Here is a 21,861-nt window from a genome sequence, read left to right as displayed (position 1 = left end):
CATCCATTACATCGACGCTCCGCTGTCCCCTCCGCTGCCCCTCACCCAGGTGGTTGTGCCCACCGGCCGAGTCATCGATCCCCCGCGCCAGGCGCCGGCCCTACTTTCCGCCAGCCTCCTCCCTCGCTGCGTACCCGGGGGCAGGGGAGAAAACACCTTTTCTGTCCCCCGCCTCGGTGTCCCGCTTGGGTGCTCGCCCCGCTCCCCTCCCTTTCCCGGCGCGTCCCCTCCCCCCCACTACTCACAGCCCTCCCTTCGCACACACGCTACCCCCCCGCCCCCCCCGTGGTTGCGTCCGTGACATCATCATCATGGCAACAAGAGCCGCAGCCTGGGACCGAGGAGCCCGTGTGATCCCCGGCGGCGGCGGCAGTGGCGGCAGCACCAGCACCGACGAAAGCGCGAGCGTTTTTCTCCGGCTGCCCCTCGCCGGGTGCTCTTGAGGAGGCGGCCGCAGCACTGCCAACACCGCCCCGCCCGCCCGCCGCCGCTCCTCACGGTGTCTGTGTCAGGGGAGGGGGCGCCGCCTCCACTGCTGTGGGGCCGCCGCTGCGGAGCGAGCTGCCGCCGTCGCCGCTGCTGCTGCCGTTGCTGCTGCCAGGTCGCTAGTGAAGGGAGGCGGTGGCGGCGGCGGCGAACATGTTTTCAGTGAGGATAGTGACTGCTGACTACTACATGGCCAGCCCGCTGCAGGGGCTGGATGTCTGCCAATCCCCCCTCACCCAGGTCCCTGTCAAGAAGGTGCCGGTGGTGCGAGTCTTCGGAGCGACCCCGGCAGGTAAGCGGGCGCGGGGCGCGGGCGGGAGCCGGCGGGGCGCGCGGGCTGCCCTTCCCGCCGCGCACACGCGCGCACGCCGCCGGCCCCCTCTGTGTGTCGCTGCCTTGTCTCCTCTATCCTTAGCCCTCCTCGCGCTTCCTCCGGGGCATGACAAGAGGCGCAAAAATGTGGGTCCGCGCGAGCGCTGCGCCCCCCCGGGGGGGGGGGGGGGGGCGACGAGCGCCAAGTGTTTACACTGCGTGCGGTGGCCGAAAGCTGTATCCGCACTCTCGTGCTGGAAGAGCGAGCGCCCTCCAATACGGCTCTCGCCCCAGTGCTTGGGCCAGGTGGCCGCGCCATGTCCTCTGTGGACTGGCTCGCAGGGCCCGGCTCCGAGGTCCGACGCTGGTAGGATCACGGACACTCCCTGCGTCTCCTCAAGACCCTTTTCTGTAAATGGCTTTACAAGGAGAGGGGCAATGTCAGCTCTGTTGTCAGTCACTCCCCGTCGCCTCTTCTCACCGTCGCTCTCCTCTGCCCCTTCCGGAGACACAGGGGCTGAAGAGAGTGGCGTCTGGGGCCAGATAATCTTTCTCAGTGAAGTGACCATGTGGCTCTGCTCTGAGTGCAGGTCGTGACTCCTTAGAGTTTAATGCTTCGTAGTCTGGGAACAGAGCAGCATTCTCAGGTGCAGTGTTTTCCGGGAAATGTGCGTCCTTGGAAGTAGGAAATGCGTGTTTATGTTGCCCAGCGTAAAATATCCCGCTAAATAGGTTGAATTTATTAGGAACCACAGCAAAGCTCAGCAGCACAAACATAAAAAATACGTCTATGCTGAGTGGTAGGACTGCATTTTAAATAAACAGATTAAAAAAAAAAAAAGAAAAAAACTATTTTGAAGAAGGGATAGGGTGAAGATGCCAGCAGTCAGAGACGCTATATTCTCCAAAGCTCTTGGGGTTTTTTGGTAGTATAAATACAATAGTAGCCAGATTTACAAGGTATTTTTAATTGCTTTTCTTTTCTATACGCTTTGAACTGCCTGCATGAAATAATGGAGCTGCCTCCTAGAAAGGAATGCCTTTACCTTTAGCTGTGTGTCGCCCTGTGGGATTTTAGATAGTACTTCCCACTTGATGCTCTTTGCCCTCATCACCATTCATCTTATTACTACAGTCAGTTTCTGCGGACTACCAAGATAATAGCACCTTCCCAAACACATGCACTCATTACAAATAGTCATCTTTTAATGTGAATTCTCTTTGTTAAAAATGTCAATGTTGTTCGTGAGGTTTGGTAGAATATTCCTTTTTAAAATAGTGTAGAAGATTTTGATGCGTATCTTGTAGGTAGGGGATATGACTGCTGTTAACAATTTGTTGAAAGTGTAACAGTCGACACTTTGATCATATTGGAGGAGAGTAGAGGAAATAAAGTGTTCTGAAGGATTTTTTTCGGTCCTTTTAAATATAGTGGTGCTCTCTTTGTTTCTAATTGGAATGTCACTGTAAGGTACATCATTTGTTCTCACTTCAGGTGCAGAGAAAGGATAAGCTCTGTTCAGCGAGATTTCCAGATTATAAAGTGGACATGCTAATAATAGGATATACTGTGGCATTTCTGTGTATTACAGTTTACATGGTTGGGTTACTTTTCTACACATAGTTTTTTTTCACTACCCAAGTCATTAAATATGTATTCCTGAGTGATTTTTCAAACTGTTTTATAGGAAGGTTTTGTTTGTGGAAATGGCTTTAAGTGGCTTTAAATGAATTCACTGTAAGCTAACAGTAATTCTATTACGTGAAAGAATATTCTTTCTTTAAAAATAAAGAATATGTACTTTTGTATTTATGAATATTAAAAAATTAGACCCATAAACTATCTATACTATGTTCAGAAATATTTATTTCTCCCTTCCTGGACATCTTACAGTAGGTTTAAAAAGAGTTTTTGTTTTGTTTTTTGTATATACCTTAAAACATGTAATGTAAATGAATTTAAAAAGTAAGCCTTTTTTAGTATATACATTGAAAGATATAACTTGATACGAAGAAGCCCAAATTTCAGGAATAAGAGTTTAAAATTATTAAAGGATTGTCAAATTGAGTTTGCTGTACATACAGTTCACAGTTTCCAATACAAAAATTTGTGTTTCTTCAATAAGAGGAAAAAATTAAAGTTTTTGGTGTGTGTGTGTGTGTGTGTATATATATATACATATATATATATAGTTTCCAGCGTTTAGAAATCAAGCCAGCATTTTTAGCATATCAAAAACATCCATTGAAATTAGTATTAATTATACATAAGCAAATCCTACAGAATTATCTGGTTTTGAATTCTCTCCCCAGACAAAACTAGTCCAGACTATTCACTGAAATAAAACTTGAAAATAATATAAAAGTGAGGCCACTGTGATTTAGTATAAGTTTGAATGCTAGAATGTTTAATGCAGATGGATTTAGTGTTTGAAAAAACAAACTGTTTATGTATTTACTAAAAAGTAGGATAAGTTAATGAAAATTTGTAACATGCTATAAACCTACTCTACAGAAAATTCCATGAACAAAATCTTTCATATATAGGAGTTAATTTTGGAAATTCTTAGTTCTTTACCTTGGTTCGGAGAAAAGATGTTTTTAAACTGAATCTGCTTTATAAATGAGGTCCTGAAAAGTAGCAGAAGAAATTTTCTCCCAAATAAAGTGGTCATTTTGGAATTATGTTATAAATTCTGAACTAATAGAAATTGGACTAATACCTTTTTTTTTTTACTAAGTCAGTTTTTTCTGTCATTGCATGGAAAGTATTTTTCTGCTTTAGAAAACAGTCCAGTTAACGTCTGGTTGTCCTGTGTTTTGAGGACTTATCTTGAGCAATTTAAGAAAAAAGTGTCTTAAGTTAAAGTGTCTCATATTTTGAGCTGGTAGAATTGGAAAAGGTATAATAAAAGTGGCATATTCAAATTTGAGTGAAAAATTCTGATTGATTTAATCCCTTGCTGACTGAGGATATTGGTTCCTCAGAGAATCACTTAAATTTTCTTATATGTGAGTGAAGGAATTATTTTAAAAACAGGAACAAAACAACCTTCTTTAACTTATTTTCTCAATGTCTTGAACATTGTTTTGACATAACAATGTATTGAACAATATCATTTGTACAAGAAATGGTTAATTTTTTCTTATATAACAACATTTTGATAACTTGTATTAATGCAGGTAAGCAAAGTTATGAGTAACTAAAATATAGGACAATTTTTTGCTTAGTTTGAACATGCGTGTGACTGCTCTAGGAATTCATTTAAAATAAAATTTTGGGGCTTCATTGTGAGAACCTGGCTCAGGTGGACTTGGGAGCTGGTTCAGTTTCCACATCCCAACTCTTTCTTAGTTGCTTCATGTAACTCTCTTCATGCTGAGTTTAGATGCTCTCTCAGTTTTCTCTGCGCTAGGTTAAACAGAATTACCCTTTCAAAGAGCTTCCCTGCTGAGATGCAGAAGAGGAGTGAATAGAAGAGTGTGAGATGTCCACAAAGCAAGTAATTAAATAAACTATAGAGGGGAGCAGACTATAGAGGGAGCTGCTTGTCTTTAAGATTACTGTGAGGGAATCTGCCAGTCCCTTCTCTAACTCTTCCTCCAGCTCAGTGAATATTTTAGTGAACTGTTCATGACGCTATCAAACATGAAATCAAGTTTTCCACATAAGAAATTGATAATTCTAAAATTATATGTACATTTTATTACTTATTTGAATTGTAAATGTATGTCTTCTTATACTTTGTATTTTTATAAGTTAACTGTGATGAATTACCAGAATAACTTTTTTTGTAAACTAGTGGATTATTAAGGTTGAAATGAGTACAGTTTTGAAAACTATAGTATATATTGACAACTGAGATTACAGATAATTTTCTAGTAAAAGTCTTGTTTGCTTGTAGCCATTTTTGTTAAACCATGTAAAAATATTTCAGGATCATGTAATGCATCATTATTGAGAGAAGATTTTCAGGAGCTTTACTGAGATTTAGTGACTCTCATCACAAACAAAATTGGTAATTTTATTTAGTAGATATTTGAAGCCCTGAGTAGTAAAATTATATTATCTTTTTGCATTATATTTGGTTAAAATCACAGCCAGGAATTCTCTTAAATCTTTGGGTGCAGTGGAATCTAGTGATACGTGATTCAATTCATTCAGTATTCAGTGAATACTTAGTTGAGAACCTACTGTGTATATCAAGTTATTTTTTTAGGTGCTGTTGTTAAGAACAACTTTTACCCTCCAGAAGCTCACAGTGTAGTAGAGATGATAGACATGTAAACATAAGACAAGTGTGGTATGATTAGACTATAGTAGAAACGTGTGTAAGACATAGAGAGGATTCAAAGGAAGGCATGTTTAATGACCACCTGGTGGGCGAAAAGGGAGTCAGGGAAGGCTTCATGAAGGAAGTATGGATTAAGGCATTTTTAAAGAATTAAAAAATTCTGATGTAGGAATAGATACAAGGTAATTCACAAATGAAGAAAAAAACTGCTCTCTGCGGGGCAGCTTGGCAGTGCATATCAGAATCTTTGAAATGTTCTTTTTTGACCCAGTAATTCCAATTTTAGAGATTTTAATCTATGAACGTAAATCTTTTGGTGAATCTATTTATCTTTTGAATCCATCTAAGTACTTTCATTATTCATCACCACCCTAGTCAAAGCTACTAGCATTTTTGGACTGGTTTACTACAATAGCCTCCTAATCTTGGCCTATCCCAATCTTCTCTGCCCCCTTCTAATCTGTTTTCTACACTGTAATCAGAGGGATCTTTTCAACATGCAAACCTGATTATATCACCCTACTACTTGATATGCTTCAGTAGCTTTCCATTGCGTTTAGGAGAGGATGAAACTACATGTCTTACATGGTGGCGTCTACATGTCTTACAAGGTCTTGTATAGTCTGGCCCTACCTTTCTGTCCAGTCATGGCTTGAGCCGTGTTCTTCTTCACTTGCTCTTTGTGTTCCAGCCATATTGGCGTATTTCAGTCCCTTATTCTTGCCATGCTCCCTCCCACAGTGAGATGTTCCTTCTGCCTACAATGTGTAGGTGCTGTCCCCTCTGCCTACAGTGCCTTTCCTTTTTCACCTAACCTCCGATTTATCCTTCCTCAGGGAAGCCTTCCCTGTCATAGACTCAAAGTTCCATGAACTTTGCATAGCACTTGCTATAGTTGTGATTTTATATATGTTGGAGATTAATATCTGTTTCTCCTAGTAGATTGTAACCTCCATAAATGTCTGTAATGTGTTCATTTTTGCTCACTATTAGAGAATTAGTGCTTAGCGCAGTACTTGAAACTCAAACATCTATTGCAAGAATTAATGAATAGAGGATAATCATCACAAAGAACAACCCCAAATGTCTAACAATTGCTAAATGATTATATAAATGGGATATACTCATAGAATATTATGTATCATTAAAATCATATTTTAGCAGAATATATAATAATAGAATATGCTGTCAGAATATTATATGAAAAAATCGATTTACAGAATAGCGACTTATTAACAATGCAGAAAAACTGTAAAGATACACACCAAAAAATAAAGTTTAGTTCTCGCTAGGAGTTGTATTTTGTATCTTTCAGATTTTCTACAGAGAACATGAAAGCTTTTATAACTTAAAAAAAAAAAAAAACTATCCATGTAAAAAATTAAGGAAAGACTGACTTTCCAGATATGTTTCAGAAGTATGGTAAAAAAGACATGAGTTTCAATAATGGGCTCCAAAATAAAACCCAGAATGCGTAATTATATGGTGATAATATAGTACTTGATTGTATAAATTCAGTTGGGGAGTTATAAAAATAATTCTTATATTAAAACAAGCTGGTAATTTCTGAGGTTTTTAAAATACCCATTTATATGAAAACTGATTTAATTTTAAAATGTTTTGAAAAGTAATGTGGTTTTGACACATGACAACAATGAAATAGAATAGAGTCCAGAAATTAACTCAGATATGTAAGAGAACTTAGTAAATGATAATGAATGCTGCCTTTGCCTATCAGTAGGAAAAGAAAATTAAAAGTAGTGTTGGGATAGCCGGTTGGTCATCTAGAAAAACAAAAAGTTGGTGTCCAGATGCATCAAAGATTTAAATGTGGGGCGGGGGGGAAGAAAAAATATTTAGGTTAATTATTTTTAATATAACCCAGGAATGAAGGCCTTTCAAAGTATGATACGGAAGTGAAGCCAGATTGCTGAATTTTACAGCATAAAAATAAAATTCTGCATGGAGGAAAAATCATAAAGTTAAAAGAGAAACAGACTAGTAAAACATATTTGGACACTTTTCACAAAGGTCTGATTTCCTCTTAATGTACAAAGAGCTTCTACAAAATAATCCAATAGAAAAAATGAGCAAAGAGAATTCATATGAAAAGATGTGCAATTTTATTTATAATAAAGATGTAAATTAAAGCTACAATGTAGTATTTTTCACCCATCAAATTAGCAAAGATTGGTTCTGCAGTATAACTAGGGGAGGGTGATGGGGAGGAGAAGTGGACATTCTCATACATTGCTGGTGGGAATATGAAGTATTCATTCTCTGTAGAAAGCAATTTGAAAATTGTTCTCAAAATTAAAAATGCACATACATTTTGATCTAGCAGTTTCATTCTCGGATTTTATCCTTAGGAAATTTTGCCTGTGTGTCAAATGAATCTGTCATAAGAATATTTCTGGGAGCGTTATTTGTCGTCATTTTGATTGGGAACAAACTACGCATAAATCAGTAGGGGAATGATTAAGTAAATTACGATGTATCTATTCAATGGAATACTTTAAAATAGCCTTAATAAGTCAGCACTATGTGTACTGTTATGCTATGTCTAAGATAATTAAGAGAAAAGATAATTAAGAGAAAAAAGCAAGATGCAACACTTAAGTATCTATATGTAAATGTGTATGTACAGCTGTCTCTGGAAGGGTACATGATAATTTGGTAACAGTGGTTGCCTCCAGTGACGAGAACTGGTGGCCTAGAGGATAAGGGTGGGAAACTAACTTTTTTTAGTACACTGTTTGGTAATTTTTGGTTATATATATATTTTTTTACCACGTGCAGGTAACAGTTATTCAAAGTTAATGTTTTTAAGTTCTTTTCTGCTTGCAGGAATTGATAAGGAGGAATAAAAATAAAAGGGCATGATAGTCGTTGTAAACAGTTTTCAAATGATTTCTGCAATACTGTCTTTAACATTTTGTTAGAGGTCTTTGAATTCAGAGCTTCAGGTTAATGTTATGTGGCTCACTGCAGGGTGACTAGTGGAGTGGGGTCTGAAGGAAGGCTGTGGGGTTCCTGTAAGCAGAGAGCATGATGACTAACAACCAGCAGTTGCTGTTCCTTCTTGATATTTTAAGTGTATTAAAGGAAGGTGCTTTATCACTTGGAATCTACTTCAGCAGCTAGCCATAGAGCGTGCAGTGCCCCATATGGAGAAGGGATCCATGGAGCTGCTGCTGGAGTTCACAATCCTGGTGCCTGAGGAGCATGCCACCCAGCACAAAGTGTAGCCCACTGATGATGAGAGGACAGAGGAGCAGGGAGGGCACTTTAGACATGAAATCTTGTATTCACCTGTAATGGATCCTAGTAGCCATTGGCATCTGATGTGCCATTTTATGTTTTAAGGTGACTGCCTAATAGTGCATGTGTGTTCTGCGAAACAAAGCATTGTTATTTTTAAATACTGTTCTTGATGTAAAAAAGTTTATAGATTTGAAATTCATTCATATTTTTGACAAACTTCAGCATTACACATGTCAAAGAATATCTACCTTAATACATTTTAATTATTTTCTGTAATTATATGAAAAAAAAATGATGAATCTTTTCACTAACTGTAGATGCCTACAAATCTCCTTCCTATTGGCCAGTGTGTTGAACAAATATTATTTACAGTGTGAAAAAGGTTGGGAAGCACTGTTCTAGTTGGATCCTCTCGTTTTATATAGAGAAAACTGAAATCTAAATAGGCCAGTTTGGGGATTTTTCCAGTGTCCTTTAGTTGGTTGGTGTGGGGCTGAATCTAAAAACTGGGGATTTTGACTATCCATCCACTCACTGCCTCACATTGGCCCTTCAAACCTGAAGGAATATTAGAGGAAGGCATTGATGATAATTGAAAGAAAAAATGCAAACCTTGGGGGAATTACTGAAAGAACTACACGTACATAGTATAGAAATCTTTGAGGGCCTACTGTGTTCAATAAGGTTTAGAACCTTTCTATAGAACAGGTTATAGTGGGATTAATTTTGTGATGATTGTAGCTGTGTCCTTTGAGAAAAGAAGGATAAAAGTGAGACTGTAGCAAGAGGAATTTACGATAGATGAAAAACAAAAATTGGTACTAGAAGTTGATGTATACATTTTTCCAAAGAAAAAGGGACTCTATTAGGAGACCTTTGAAGTTCCTCTGGTGCTATAATTAAATTTTCTGTTATCTTGCTTTTGACTGGATTGGAACTTATTCATTTAAAAGCAATATGAGTGAAAAATGATAAGGATTTTAGTAGGTTTCAGAGAATGTTGTCATTAGCCCTAGATATTCAAAGAAAATACTTAGAAATGTATCAAGTAAGATACGGGCTATGTTACGAGATATGTCACCTTGGTACCTTGCTGCTGTTTTAATACCACAGTGATACTGAATAAGAGAGGAGATAATAGGAGTCAAGGTACAATTAACTTTGGGTAAAATTATGTTGTAGTTTCTAGGTGAGATACAGATAAAGCAGGCGTAGGTGATAGGCAATTAAAAGTAACTCCAATGTCCAAACATATCACACGGATGCATTTTTTGAGACCACAACTAATTATAAGTAATAAAAGTAAGCTACTCTTAATGACAATGTATTTAACCTTCTTTTTTTTCTTTGGTAATTTAAGTTTTCTGAATGATCTTCTGTGTTTCTTCCAGTGTTGTGTAGATTTTTTAATATTTCATTTTTTTAATGAAAAATATTTTGTTGTTTAGTATTGGCAGACTGGACTGTTTTCTGCAGCAGAAATTGAATATATGTCTAGCAAAGTAAATTCTGAGGAAAATGAGTAGTAATTGTCAATGGAAAATTTAGATCTATTTTTTTTTTTAAATGATAGTTTTGGGAAATAATAATTAGAGGTCAGTTTTCTTGGGGCAGTTATCTAAATTTCTTTGTGTTCAGAGAGCATTATTATGTAAACAATTCAAATAATAAAAGAAATTGTTACTTCAGAAATGCTTGTATAACAGTTTACAGGTTTCCTGTTTTCCTTCCATTATAATTACCAAGGAAGTGTAACAAGAATTAAAAGAAATCTCTTATTTTGCATATATATACATTTACACTTCAAATTAATTATATATTAAATTAGATTTTGTTTAAGATGGTAAAATGAAAGCCTTTATAAGTAAGAAAACATGTTGATGTGTAAGAGACTGTAAAGTTAAAACATGTTGGCATACTCCTAGTTTCTCAGAATAAGAAAATGACTAATCTAAATCTCATTTCAGAATAAAAACCAAGACAAGCCACATAAAAGCAACCTAAAAATTAAACTGTCATCATATTATTTGTTTTAAAACTATGGAATAATATATCTGAGGAAGATTTCTCTCAAAATTGTTTTTCTCAATTTCAAGTAAGTAATTCATTTTGGTTAATATATTGGGGGTAAGGTGGGTGGGGGTAAGCCTTGGCATTAAAGTTGGTAAATCCTACTCATTCTTAAAAGTAACAATTCAAATATCCACCTCTTTAAATTTATCTTTTTCTGATGCCTTCCCTTACCCTTGGAAAATTACCTCCTTAGTTTTCCATAGTCCCAGCCCCCTTCCACATTGCTGTAAAGGACACATTACACTGCGTCTTGTGTTTATCTGTAGGAATAGTCGCATGGATGTACCCTAATGTGCTCCCCTTCCACCCCCATAGTAGAAATGAATATGGGCTTCCTAGGATACAGACCTGATTCTGAGTCCTTCTGCTGGGAGACTCTGGAAAGGTTATTTTACTTCTATAAGCCTTAATTTCCTTGTTTGTAAAATTAATTCTAATAATTCCTACCTCACAGGGTTGTTGGGATTAAATAGAATGACCAACAAAAGTCTGGCATACATAGTAACATAAATGTTACTCTTTTACTATTCAGTCTCCAGAATCTGCCACATTACCTCATGTGTACTAAGCACTCTCTAAATGTTTGAATTGAATTGAAATAAAAATGGGATTTTTGTAGCATTTACTTTTTTCTCAATTAGGACAAACTAAAATATCTGCACATTGTGGTATGTGGAGCCCTGGTGGCGCAGTGGTTAAGAACTTGGCTGCTAACCAAAAGGTCGGCAGTTCAAATCTGCCAGCTACTCCTTGGAAATCCTGTGAGGCAGTTCTCCTCTGTCCTGTAGAGTCACTGTGAGTTGGAATTGACTTGACGGCATTGGGTTTGGTTTTGATTTGTGGTATATAGCTTTTTACAGTTGGTCACTGACTCATGTCTACAGGCTAGGTAATTACCTTTTAAAAACACTTTTTAAAAATTGACTATTTTTTGTAAGTACCCTATGTAGGCCTTACCGTTTTTAAACCATTGAAATTATTTCTATATATATATTTAGAGAGAGAGAGAACAAACTGTTGAAATACACACACACACTTACACTCACACTCACACATACATATACACATACACCAGTTACGGTCCAGTTGATTCAGAGTCATGGCGACCCCATTTGTGTCATAGTAGAACTACGCTCTGTAGGGTTTTCAGTGGCTGATTTTTTCTAAACAGATGACCACGCCTTTCTTCTGAGGTGCTTCTGGGTGGATTCCAGCAGCCAGCCTTTCAGTTAGCAGCCAAGCGGTGTGTGTGTATGTGTGTATGTGTATGTATATATTATGTGAATGACAGAAAGGTATGCAGGTCTGTCTTGAAAAAGGGCAATGATAAGTCATTGATCAAGGAATAACTACAGTTTTCAATGCTGTGGATTAGGTTACAGGTTTTTCTTGTGAAAAGAGCCTTATTTTCCAAAGCTATCAAAAGTGCCTTCTTTTTTGTTTAAATGGTGGGAGAATGTGTTGAAAGTATGTGTGCCAGAGGTCACATCAAAGGTAATATGTCAATAGGATCTATTGTACTCTTGTTTTTGCCTTTTGCAAATTTGTAGTACACAAAAAAATTGAAGCCTTTAATATTTAAACCTATTTAGGATTGTAGAATGTGGACCACATAAATCCATTATTGCCCAGAGCTTTCACACTCTTCATCGTATATTTTCTACATTTATTCCCAGGGTGTTTTGTTTTTGTTTTTTGTATTAAATAACATTGTCTTTTAATTTTTTTCAGGAAGTCATTAGATTTTCAAATTAATTTGGATGTAACACACCTTGGTTGAATGATGCTTACTGAATTTAAAATACAAGCCATGTTAATCAGAAGATCTTAATTTTACATCATTGTACCAACAGAGGTGGCAGACCATATATTGAGCCCTTACTTTAATGCCCTGTTCTAAATGATTTATATGTATTAACTTATTTAATCTTCACAATACCTCTATAAGATAGATACTGTTATCCGCATTTTACAGTTGAGAAACTGAGGAATGGAGAGGTTAATTAGCTTTTGACGAAAGTTATGTAGCATAGCTCACTGAGCTGATAACATGTAAGGATTAAATGAGAGAACATGCATTAGACCATTACCTACCTAAATAGAAGAAGCAGAGAAGCAAAATCTGAGATTTATGTCTCCCAACACTTCAAGAATTTGATAATAGCCATTATTGAGAAGTAACAGTGACCATGAATGTAATACTCTCATATACGCTGTTACTGTGTACTGATGTTTTTTTTTCTGAGAAATTTTCATGTTATCTCTCAAATTCATATTCCCATTTGAACTGAATTGTTTTATGTATATGTGTTTATCAGGCGATAGTAGGACTTTAATATCAACCTGATGTAAAATATTTTTATCAGTTTATTTTAATTAAACAAGTAGCATACGAGTATATTCTCATTGTGCAATTTAAAAAACAACAGGTAAGGCGAAAATTTTCCTTGACCACCAATCCTATTTTCCTCTCTACTTGTATCAGCTTTTGCTGCATAACAAACCTCCCTAAAACCTCCCTTAAACTTAAAAATAATATCCATTTATTAGCCCATACTTCTGGCCTGGGCTCGGTTAAGCAAATCTGCTACTTCTTCTGGCAGGGCTTGTTAATGTGGCTGTACTCAGTGAGTGTATCAGCTGGGAGCTGATTGGTCTAGGATGGCTTTACTCACACATCTGGAAATTGGTGCTGGCTGTTGGTTGTGGTGATGGAGGGCTATGTGTCTCCAGGAGGCTGGCCGTGGCTTATTTACTTGTAGACAGTAGTAAGGTTTAAAGGAGCAACAAGTGAAGGCAAGCCCCACATATTTGCTGTTTTCTCAGGCCCAAAGCGAGTCACATGGTCAAGCCCAGAAGCAGTGTGGGAGGGGTGTGTGACTCATTGGGTGCCCGTTACGGCAACAATCTTACCGTACTACTGTTGCTGACTGACTCATTTTTCAGGAAACATTTGCCAGTGTGACAACTGACGTTGCCCCTCTCTTGAAAAAGTGAAGTGTTTGTCAGCAATTTATTCAACAGTTCAGATAATTTTAATTAATTCTTTGTTTTTTCTTCATTCTCATTATACCTCAGCATCATTCTTGGTTCCATTCACTCAACAAATACTTACTGAGCACCCACGAAGTACATATAAGGTGTTATGAGGTGAGCAGCAGATGGAACAAGACCACTGTGTTCATCATCCAAGTTTCTAAAACTTGCCTACCTGTCTTTTTGATTATGTGAACAGAATTCTATAAAAGCATAAAATTATAACATTTTAAAAAATGTCCTACTGTTCATGCCAGGTTGAATATATCTTTTATGCTATATGTTTTTTAATGTCTTACGAGGATTTCTTCAGACAAGAAAAACTAATGTAAAGATTGTTTTGATCTGTACTAGCAATATATGAGACTTTTTCCATGTCCTCATCAGGATTATGTTCTCAATTTGATGTTTGCTAGCGAAAAACATGGATTTCAGTGTATTTTTAATTTGCATTTTTTTTTATGAGTGAGATTGTCTTTCCACACACTTGAGAGCCATTTGTATTTCCTTTTAAATGTACTGTTTGTTTATATCTTCTGCCTATTTTCTGTTGCAAGTCTTCGTCTTTCGCTTATTGAGTCCAAGGAGCTCTTCATATATTAGGAAATTTGGTCTCTGAATTGAGTTGCGAAGATTTTCCCAGTTTATTTTTATGGTAAATGCTTTTTTATTTAAATTTTTTTTTCATTTTATAAAAACCTTTCACATGTTAAATGAGGTTTTTAAATCACATTTAGTTAAAGTTAGGTTTAAATATTAGAAGTTGGAATAGAAGGAAAAGATTCTGACTTTATCACATCTTATATAGAGGACTTGTCTTTAAACGCTCTATGGCTTAATGAATGGTTTCAAAAGAATTCAATCTTTGATTTTTTTTTTTCTCTCTTCTAGCTTTGGTTTAATGGTAAAACCACTACCTTTGAAGCTAAGTAGTAGGATCATCCTTTGGAGGGCTATTTTTAGATGATCAGACTATATAGAACAGTTGGAAAATAGTCAAAATACTTCGTATCACTTAGAAAAAATTGTTAATGTTGCTTTGAGTTTTGTCTCACTTTAGCTTGTGTGCATGTGTGTATGTGTGTGTTTGTGTGTATGTGTAATGTGTACTATACATACATCTATAGTGGTAGTGGTTCAAGCAGTGCTTTACTCAATATACAATCCTTTACTTATTTAGCCACCTTTACCTAATCAAGCAGTTACTAGTTGGCGCAAATGGTTAAGCACTCGATTACTAACCAAAAGGTTGGCAGTTCAAATGCACGCGGAGACACCTGGAAAGAAAGGCCTGGCAATCTGCTTCTGAAAGGTCAAAAGCCCTATGGAGCTTAGTTCTACTCTGTAACACATGGAGTTGCCATGAGTCACAAATAACTCGATGGCAGCTGATTTGGTTTTTCTTTTGGTTTCACCTAATCAACCATGTAGGTAGATTATGGTGGCTAGATTAGGCTAGCCTTTACCCAGTTAGCCACATAGAAGAAGACGAAGAAACAGAATGTGGCCTTTTTTTGAAAAAGTAGTAATGCTACTTACTACCCAAATAGTATCCTAGATTTCTGATAAGACTTTGGGAAGCTAGGAAAGGGTGTCAGAGTCATCTGTGACCTCCTATGAAGCATCTGACATTATGAAATACCATGATTTCTTTCCTTGATTTCTGTGATATCAGTCTCTGGTAAAAAGAGGCTTAGAAAACTGTAAGGCTAGACAGATTTGCATGTTGTTTAATATAGTTTTCAAAAATTTAGAAGTTCCCAAACCTTTTTTTCATATGTAAGTTTACCCAGCAGCATTTAAAATATAGGAATCCTTAAGTGATTTTATTGTGGGGTATGGTTGAAAACCTGTTTTTGCCATGCTGTACGTAATTTTTAATTTTTTCAGTGTTATCGAGGTATTCTTTAGTGTCTGTTAAACCATCAGTATTTTTATAAATGTTTCACTGACAATTAAAAGAAGTTTTCCATTTATTTGATACCAGATTGTCAACATAATATATTTCCTTGATTAATCCTTTATTTTAAAGTATTTAACATTTTTGAGATTGTGATACATGTCACAATCAATGTGTATATTTAATACAGTAGTTTTTCCTCCTCAAATAGCTAATGATTGATGGGACATATAATCGACTACTCCTTAAAGTAAAGAAAATGTGACATTAATTTGTTTTCATCCTGTAAATACTTACTTTTTTTTAATCTGCCATGGAATGAGTTTGTTACTTACTTCTGGTTTGTTCTTCATTTCTGCCTTGTATCTCTAATTTTTTTCACTTTTGTATAGTTTTTTTTTTTTTGCATTTTTTTAATTTTTAATTTTTCCCATACAAAAATTCATACATACATTATTATGTGGCTCTAATTGCTCTCCCCATGCTGTGACAGCACACTCCTCCTTTCCACCCCTGATCACTTTTGTATATTTTGATGTATTATTTGGCACATAAAGCTTCGTGACTGATACGTCTTTTAGAGCAGTGCTTTTCAAACTATCTGTGGTGAAGAATTGTTTTTTTTTCTGAGACATCTTTAAAATATATTAAAAATGAAATAGAAAAATGAAATGAGAAAGAAAAACAGACAAGCAAAATATAAGCTCCAATTTGTTTATTGTTATATTTAACAAGTATAAAATTGCCGTGTCAGATTGCTGTAAGAGTTATTAAATGCTTAGTCTCAAGTTTTATACTTGTTCACTGCAGACATGTAACAAACAGACTGCATTTTGAGGAGCACTGCCAATTATATCTTTTTATCAGTCTAAGGAGACCCTTTAATTCTTTCTTTCTTGAATCTTACTTCTTGTCCCATGTCAAATTACTATTCCTTTTAGCCTGAATATTTCCATGATATATCGTTGCCTGTCACTATTTTTAATCCTTTTTTGGCACTCCAGTTTTTAACCTCATCTGAGAATCTTTTCAGCAGTCAATAACCAAAAAACCAAACCTGTTGCCATGAAGTCAATTCCTACTCACAGCGACCCTATAGGACAGAGTAGAACTGCTCCATAGAGTTTTACCAAGGAGCAGCTGGTGGATTCAAACTGCAGACCTTTTGGTTAGCAGCCGTAGCTCTTAATCATTGTGATACAGGCATCTTCAATAGTTAGTAGGGAAACTTTAAACTATAAAAGTTTGTTATAATTGTTACGTTTGATTTTTACTTCTATAATTTCATGTTGTTTAATAATTTTATTTTACTTTTTCCTTTGATTTTTGGCTGTCGCAGCAGAGACTTTTATCTTTTTAAAAAATATAGATACAGAAATCATTTTAAAAGCATATACACAGAAATGTAGTTGTCATAAAATTCAAGAGGAAAAAATTTTTTCTTTTTTTATAATACCAAGAATTGAGCTTATTTTTTTTTTTTTTCAGTTCTACCAGCTTCCCAAGCTGATCTGTAAGACTAGATTACAAATGGTGTTTTACATACTTGCTTTAAAAAAAAATTGTACCTATGTATTAAATTTCAACCAAACAATTCGGACTCAACTTTACATATTAATTTGGTATGGGGCACCAGCACTAGCGGTATTTATACCTTACAATTTATACCCATTTGTGAGTTCCAACTTTTATTTATTTTTTGGTTGGCTGAAATACTGTTTCAGGTACTATTTTTCAGGAAATATATATGTGGGTTACTTTTCTGAACACTCAAATATCTGAAAATGACTTTCTATTGCATGTACATGTTAATGACAGCATGACTTAGTATGGTATTGTTGGGTTCCAGGCTTTTTTCTTTAAAATACTCTAAACATTATTCTGGTATCTTTTAATTTTTACTGGGACAAGGAGAGTCCTTTTGATGTGCAGATGCAGGTGCTTTTCATTTGGGGATAGTTTTTTTTATTATACCTTTGATTATTACTTCCATTCCATTTGTTGTGGTTTTTTAAAAAAAGATATCTGTTATTTGTGGACTGGATCACATTTCTTTTCCATAGCTTATTATTAATTTTATTCTATACCATTGATTATAAGACACATTTCAATTATTGAGATACAAAAATAGGAGGGGGGCTCTGCTTCTTATAATTGATGAAATACAGAATAACCTTTTCCCAGTTTGTCACTAGAGTACTTAAGATATACAACCCTATTCTGTACCTTGGAGAAATAGTCTGGTCCAAGAGGAACCAGCTCCCTACTAAAAAATTTGTCCTTTCACATTCTTGGCAAACATTTTATTTTCATCTTCTTCATTACTGATTTCCTTTTCCATAATATCGATTCTGTTCTTTTTTTTCCTCCGACGTGAATTTTAATTTGATTGTTGTTTTTTGTGTTCCTTTTTTTTTCTTAATTCTTGGAGTTCCACATATGTCTTAGTTAAAGAGCCTGGGTGGCACAAGTGGTTTGCAGTCAGCTGCTAACCTAAAGGTTGGTGGTTCAAACCCATCCAGAGGCTCTGTGGAAGAAAGGGCTGGTGAACTGCCTCCGTAAAGATTACAGCCAAGAAAATCATGTGGAGCACTTCTGCTGTGTAACTCATGGGGTTGCCATGAGCCGGAGGCTGACTCAACAGCAGCTGGCAATAACAACTACATATAAGTCCTTCCTGGTCTTTTCAACTAGTCATCTTTCTTTATGAAAGAAGTTTCACAGAAGGCTTATTTTCTTGGATCTTATTGAGAACCCATAATAGGTACTTTCTACATTTCTTCTGTTTCCTAATATGAATTATCACAGATTCTTTTCTTTGGCATTTCTGAGAAGATGTTTTATCTCTACTGCTGAATGTTTATATAGGCGTGTTCTATCAATCTGTGAAAAAGAAGCTATTTATCCAGGCCTAGGACCCCTGGTGGTGCAGTGGTTAAGAGCTCGCCTGCCAACCAAAAGGTCAGCAGTTTGAATCCACCAGCTGCTCCTTGGGAACCCTATGGGGCAGTTCTATTCTGTCCTATAGGGTTGCTATGAGTTGGAATTGACTGGACAGCCACGGGTTTTAGTGTTTGCTAAGGAATCAATCCCTGGGTGGCACAAATGGTTAAGCGCTCGGCTACCAACAGATTGGAGATTGAAGTTCACCCGGAGGTGCCTCTGAAGAAAGGTCTGGTGATCTACTTCCAAAAGTTCACAGCCATTGAAAACCCTACGGAGTGTAGTTCTCTGAAACACATTTGGTTGCCATGAGTTGGAATTGATTTGATGGCAACTAGTTTTCTTTTGTTTTAGTGTTTGCCAGTTGCAGGGCACAGCAAGTCCACTTAGTCTTCTTGATTTCCCATTTATAAAGTGATAGAGTTCCTCTCCCGTATTTACAGAGCTAGTGCACAACCCGCTTAGGTGAAAACTTTCATCTAGTGTGCCTCCTCCACTGGACTGAGGTTGAAGATTTTCTCCCTGCTCTCACTTCACAGTTGTCTGGCCCTGTGGAGGCTAATTTATTCCTGGATAATCTGAGACAGTGTTTTGTTTGTTTGTTTTTAACCTGAAGTATTACATAAAAGCCTGAAGGTTGTAAAGTCCCTGAGGACTTTCTTGGTGATTTCATCGGTGTTGGAAGCTGATTTCACATCCAGGATGGAGAAAGCTATGCTCCAGCCAGCTACTGAGAGTTGTTTTTAGAATAGATGAAGAAAGGGAGGTATTGAGAAAGAATACAACCTTAGACATCTTAGAAAGTTTTTAGGTGGGGGCTGGTTCCTGTTGGGGCAGACTATCTTTCCAAGGTGTCTATCTTAAGTATTTTAGTAAAAAATTGGGAGAAAGGTTATTCTGTATTTCATCAACTCCAAGAAGCATCTTCAAATCAATGGAATATACTCATAGGTGTTTAGTGCCATTCTAAATTGAATCTCCTTATATATATGTATATATATATATACATTCGTATGATGAGTAGGAGCCCTGATGGCTCAGTGGTTAAGAACTTGGCTCTGCTAACCAAAAGGTCAGCAGTTCGAATCCACCAGCTACTCCTTGGAAACCCTATGGGGCTGTTCTACTCTTTCCTGTAGGGTCGCTATGTTGGAATCGACTCAATGGCAATGAGTTTGGTTTTTTGGTTTTTAAGGAGCCCTGGTGGCGCAGTGGTTAAAGCACTCAGCAATCAAAAGGTCTGCTGTTCAAACCCACTAGCTCCTTCCTGGGAGAAAGATGTGGCAGTCTGCTTCCATAAAGGTTACAGCCTTGGAAAACATATGAGGCAGTTCTCCTCTGTCCTGTAGGGTTGCCGTGAGTTGGAGTCGACTCAGTGGCAACGGGTTTTTTGGTTTTTATATGTTGAGTAAAGGGTTAAGAATAGCCTTTCTTTTCTGGACAGGTTTGGCCTTGGATTAAATTCCTAGCTTTAGGCACCTGGAAACCTGATAAAGGTCGAACATCAGCTATGTAACCAAGCACTATGGTTTATGGTAAAAATGACTTGTGATTAGTAAATTACATATGGACTGGGAGAACTGTGAATAAACTCTGAATATTTGGTGGGAGGCTACAGCTTTGGGCTTTCCTGAGTGTGATGACTCTTGTCTGTTGCTGAGTTTGAGGAAGCTATGCCTATGGGAATGGAGATAGTGGTTGCTATTTGATACTTCTAAGCTAGGGTCCCTTGGTGGTGCAAACAGTTAACACACTCCTATAGGTGCCTCAGAAGAAAGGCCTGGCAATCAACATCAGAAAAAAACGGGCCATTGCAAACTCTTTGAAGCACAGTTCTACTCTGACACACATGAGGACAAAAAGAAGAGTCCCTTAATTGCTATGCAGACTGCTGCTGAAGAGTAACTGCCTGATGCGACCCTGCTGGCGTGTTGTTTTCTGTTTTGTATCCTGCTAAGTATAACCAATGTCTAGCATGGCCTATTTGGGTCATATGAATCTCCATGTCTAGTTGGGCCTCATATTGGGAGTGTTGTTCCTGTAGTTCATGGTTTTTTTAGTCGGGTGGAGGAGAAGTTTGTTTGTTTTTTAATGCTTGACTGCTGAGTGAATCTGTATTATTATTATTATAACAATTATTATTGTAAGAGTTTTAAGTTATGAAATATATAACAAATATGAGAATGTCTATAACATGTGTAGATTAAGGAGTAATGATAAAGCTACCCCGGCTAAGAAATAGAATAATTTGGGAGACTGGAACTCTTAGGCACTGCTGATGGAAATGCAAAGTGGTACAGCCGTTTTGGAAAACAATGTGGCGCTTCCTTAAAAAGCTAGAAATAGAAATACCATATGATCCAGAATCCCACTCCTAGGAATATATCCTAGAGAAATAACAGCCATCACACAAATAGACATATGCATACGCATGTTCATTGCAGCTTTATTCACAATAGCAAAAAGATGGAAACAACCTCAGTGCCCATCAACAGATGAATGGATAAATAAACTATGGTACATACACACAATGGAAAATACTGTGCAATGATAAAGAACAATGATGTATCTACTAAACATCTCACAACATGGATAAATCTGGAGGGCATCATGCTAAGTGAAATAAATCGCAAAAGGACAAATACTGTATGAGACCACTATTATAAAAACACCTGAAAATGTTTCCATGCAGAAAGAAACAATCTTTGGTGGTTACGAGGGAGGGGAGGGGTGGGAAGGAAAAAGCACTAAAAAAAAAGAAATAAGTAAAATATTACCGTAGTTTTGATTTCCTCTTCCATCCCCACCCCCTGTGGTAACCACTATTCTAATTTTGGTTGATCATTTCTTTTCTTTTCTTTTCTTTATAGTTTCACCATATATGTATATGTCCTTAAAATATATTGTTTTGTCTTTTTTAGAGATATTTATGTGTGACTTTTTATATTTATCAGTGGCTTTTTTCCCTCCAACATTATGTTTTTGGGAATCATCTATTTTGAATTATATAACTATAATTCATTCATTTTCACTGCTATATAGTATTCCATTGTATGACTATAGCACAATTGTATTTACTCATTCTCCTGTCTGGACATTTGAGTTGTTTCTTGTTTTTTTTTTCCAGTTACAAACACTGCTGTTATGAAACTGTCCTATACTTCCGCCAGCAGTGTATGAGAGTATCGTATGCTCCGTATCTTCACCAACATTTAGAGTTGCCAGGCTTCTTACGTTTTAAGTTAATTCTAATAAAGTGTAAATAATATCTGATCTTGGATTTGTATATTTTTCTCTCACTAATAAGACTGAATTTTGCCTTATGCTTATTGTCTACTTGTTCTGCCAAATACTGAGAGAGGAGGAGTGTTGAATTTTCCAGCTGTAATTGTGGATTTGTGTATTTCTCTTTCCAGTCCTATCAGTTTTTGTTACATACGTGTTTTGAAGCTTTGTTAGGATTCAGGATTGTTATGTCTTCTTGGTGAAGTGGCCTCTTTATCCCTGGTAGTATTCCTTGTTCTGTAGTCTTCCTTGTCTGATATTAATATA

General features: G+C 37.0%; 1 protein-coding gene across 7 annotated transcripts in view; it reads left to right on the top strand.

Moving 5' to 3' along the window:
* The first annotated feature begins 383 nt into the window (after window positions 1–383).
* The window catches only part of REV3L (REV3 like, DNA directed polymerase zeta catalytic subunit), a 197,236-nt gene continuing 175,758 nt past the window's right edge, over window positions 384–21,861 (top strand). For 4 of the 7 annotated variants that reach the window (XR_002823319.1, XR_002823318.1, XM_004372470.3 and 1 more), the window contains exon 1: window positions 385–778. Coding sequence is in view for 3 of the 7 variants with exons in the window: in XM_004372470.3 (XP_004372527.1) it covers window positions 640–778 (139 nt within the window). In the remaining 4 variants the exon portion in view is untranslated. Of the gene's footprint in view, window positions 779–6,472; window positions 10,453–13,508; window positions 13,581–21,861 lie in introns of those variants that run through there. The other 3 variants (XM_023727675.1, XM_023727674.1, XM_023727676.1) reach the window with 3 other exon arrangements.

This window comes from Trichechus manatus, unplaced genomic scaffold (genome assembly GCF_000243295.1).
Source record: "Trichechus manatus latirostris isolate Lorelei unplaced genomic scaffold, TriManLat1.0 scaffold00017, whole genome shotgun sequence".
NCBI lineage: Eukaryota > Metazoa > Chordata > Mammalia > Sirenia > Trichechidae > Trichechus > Trichechus manatus.
This window is presented reverse-complemented; position numbering and strand designations above follow the sequence as displayed.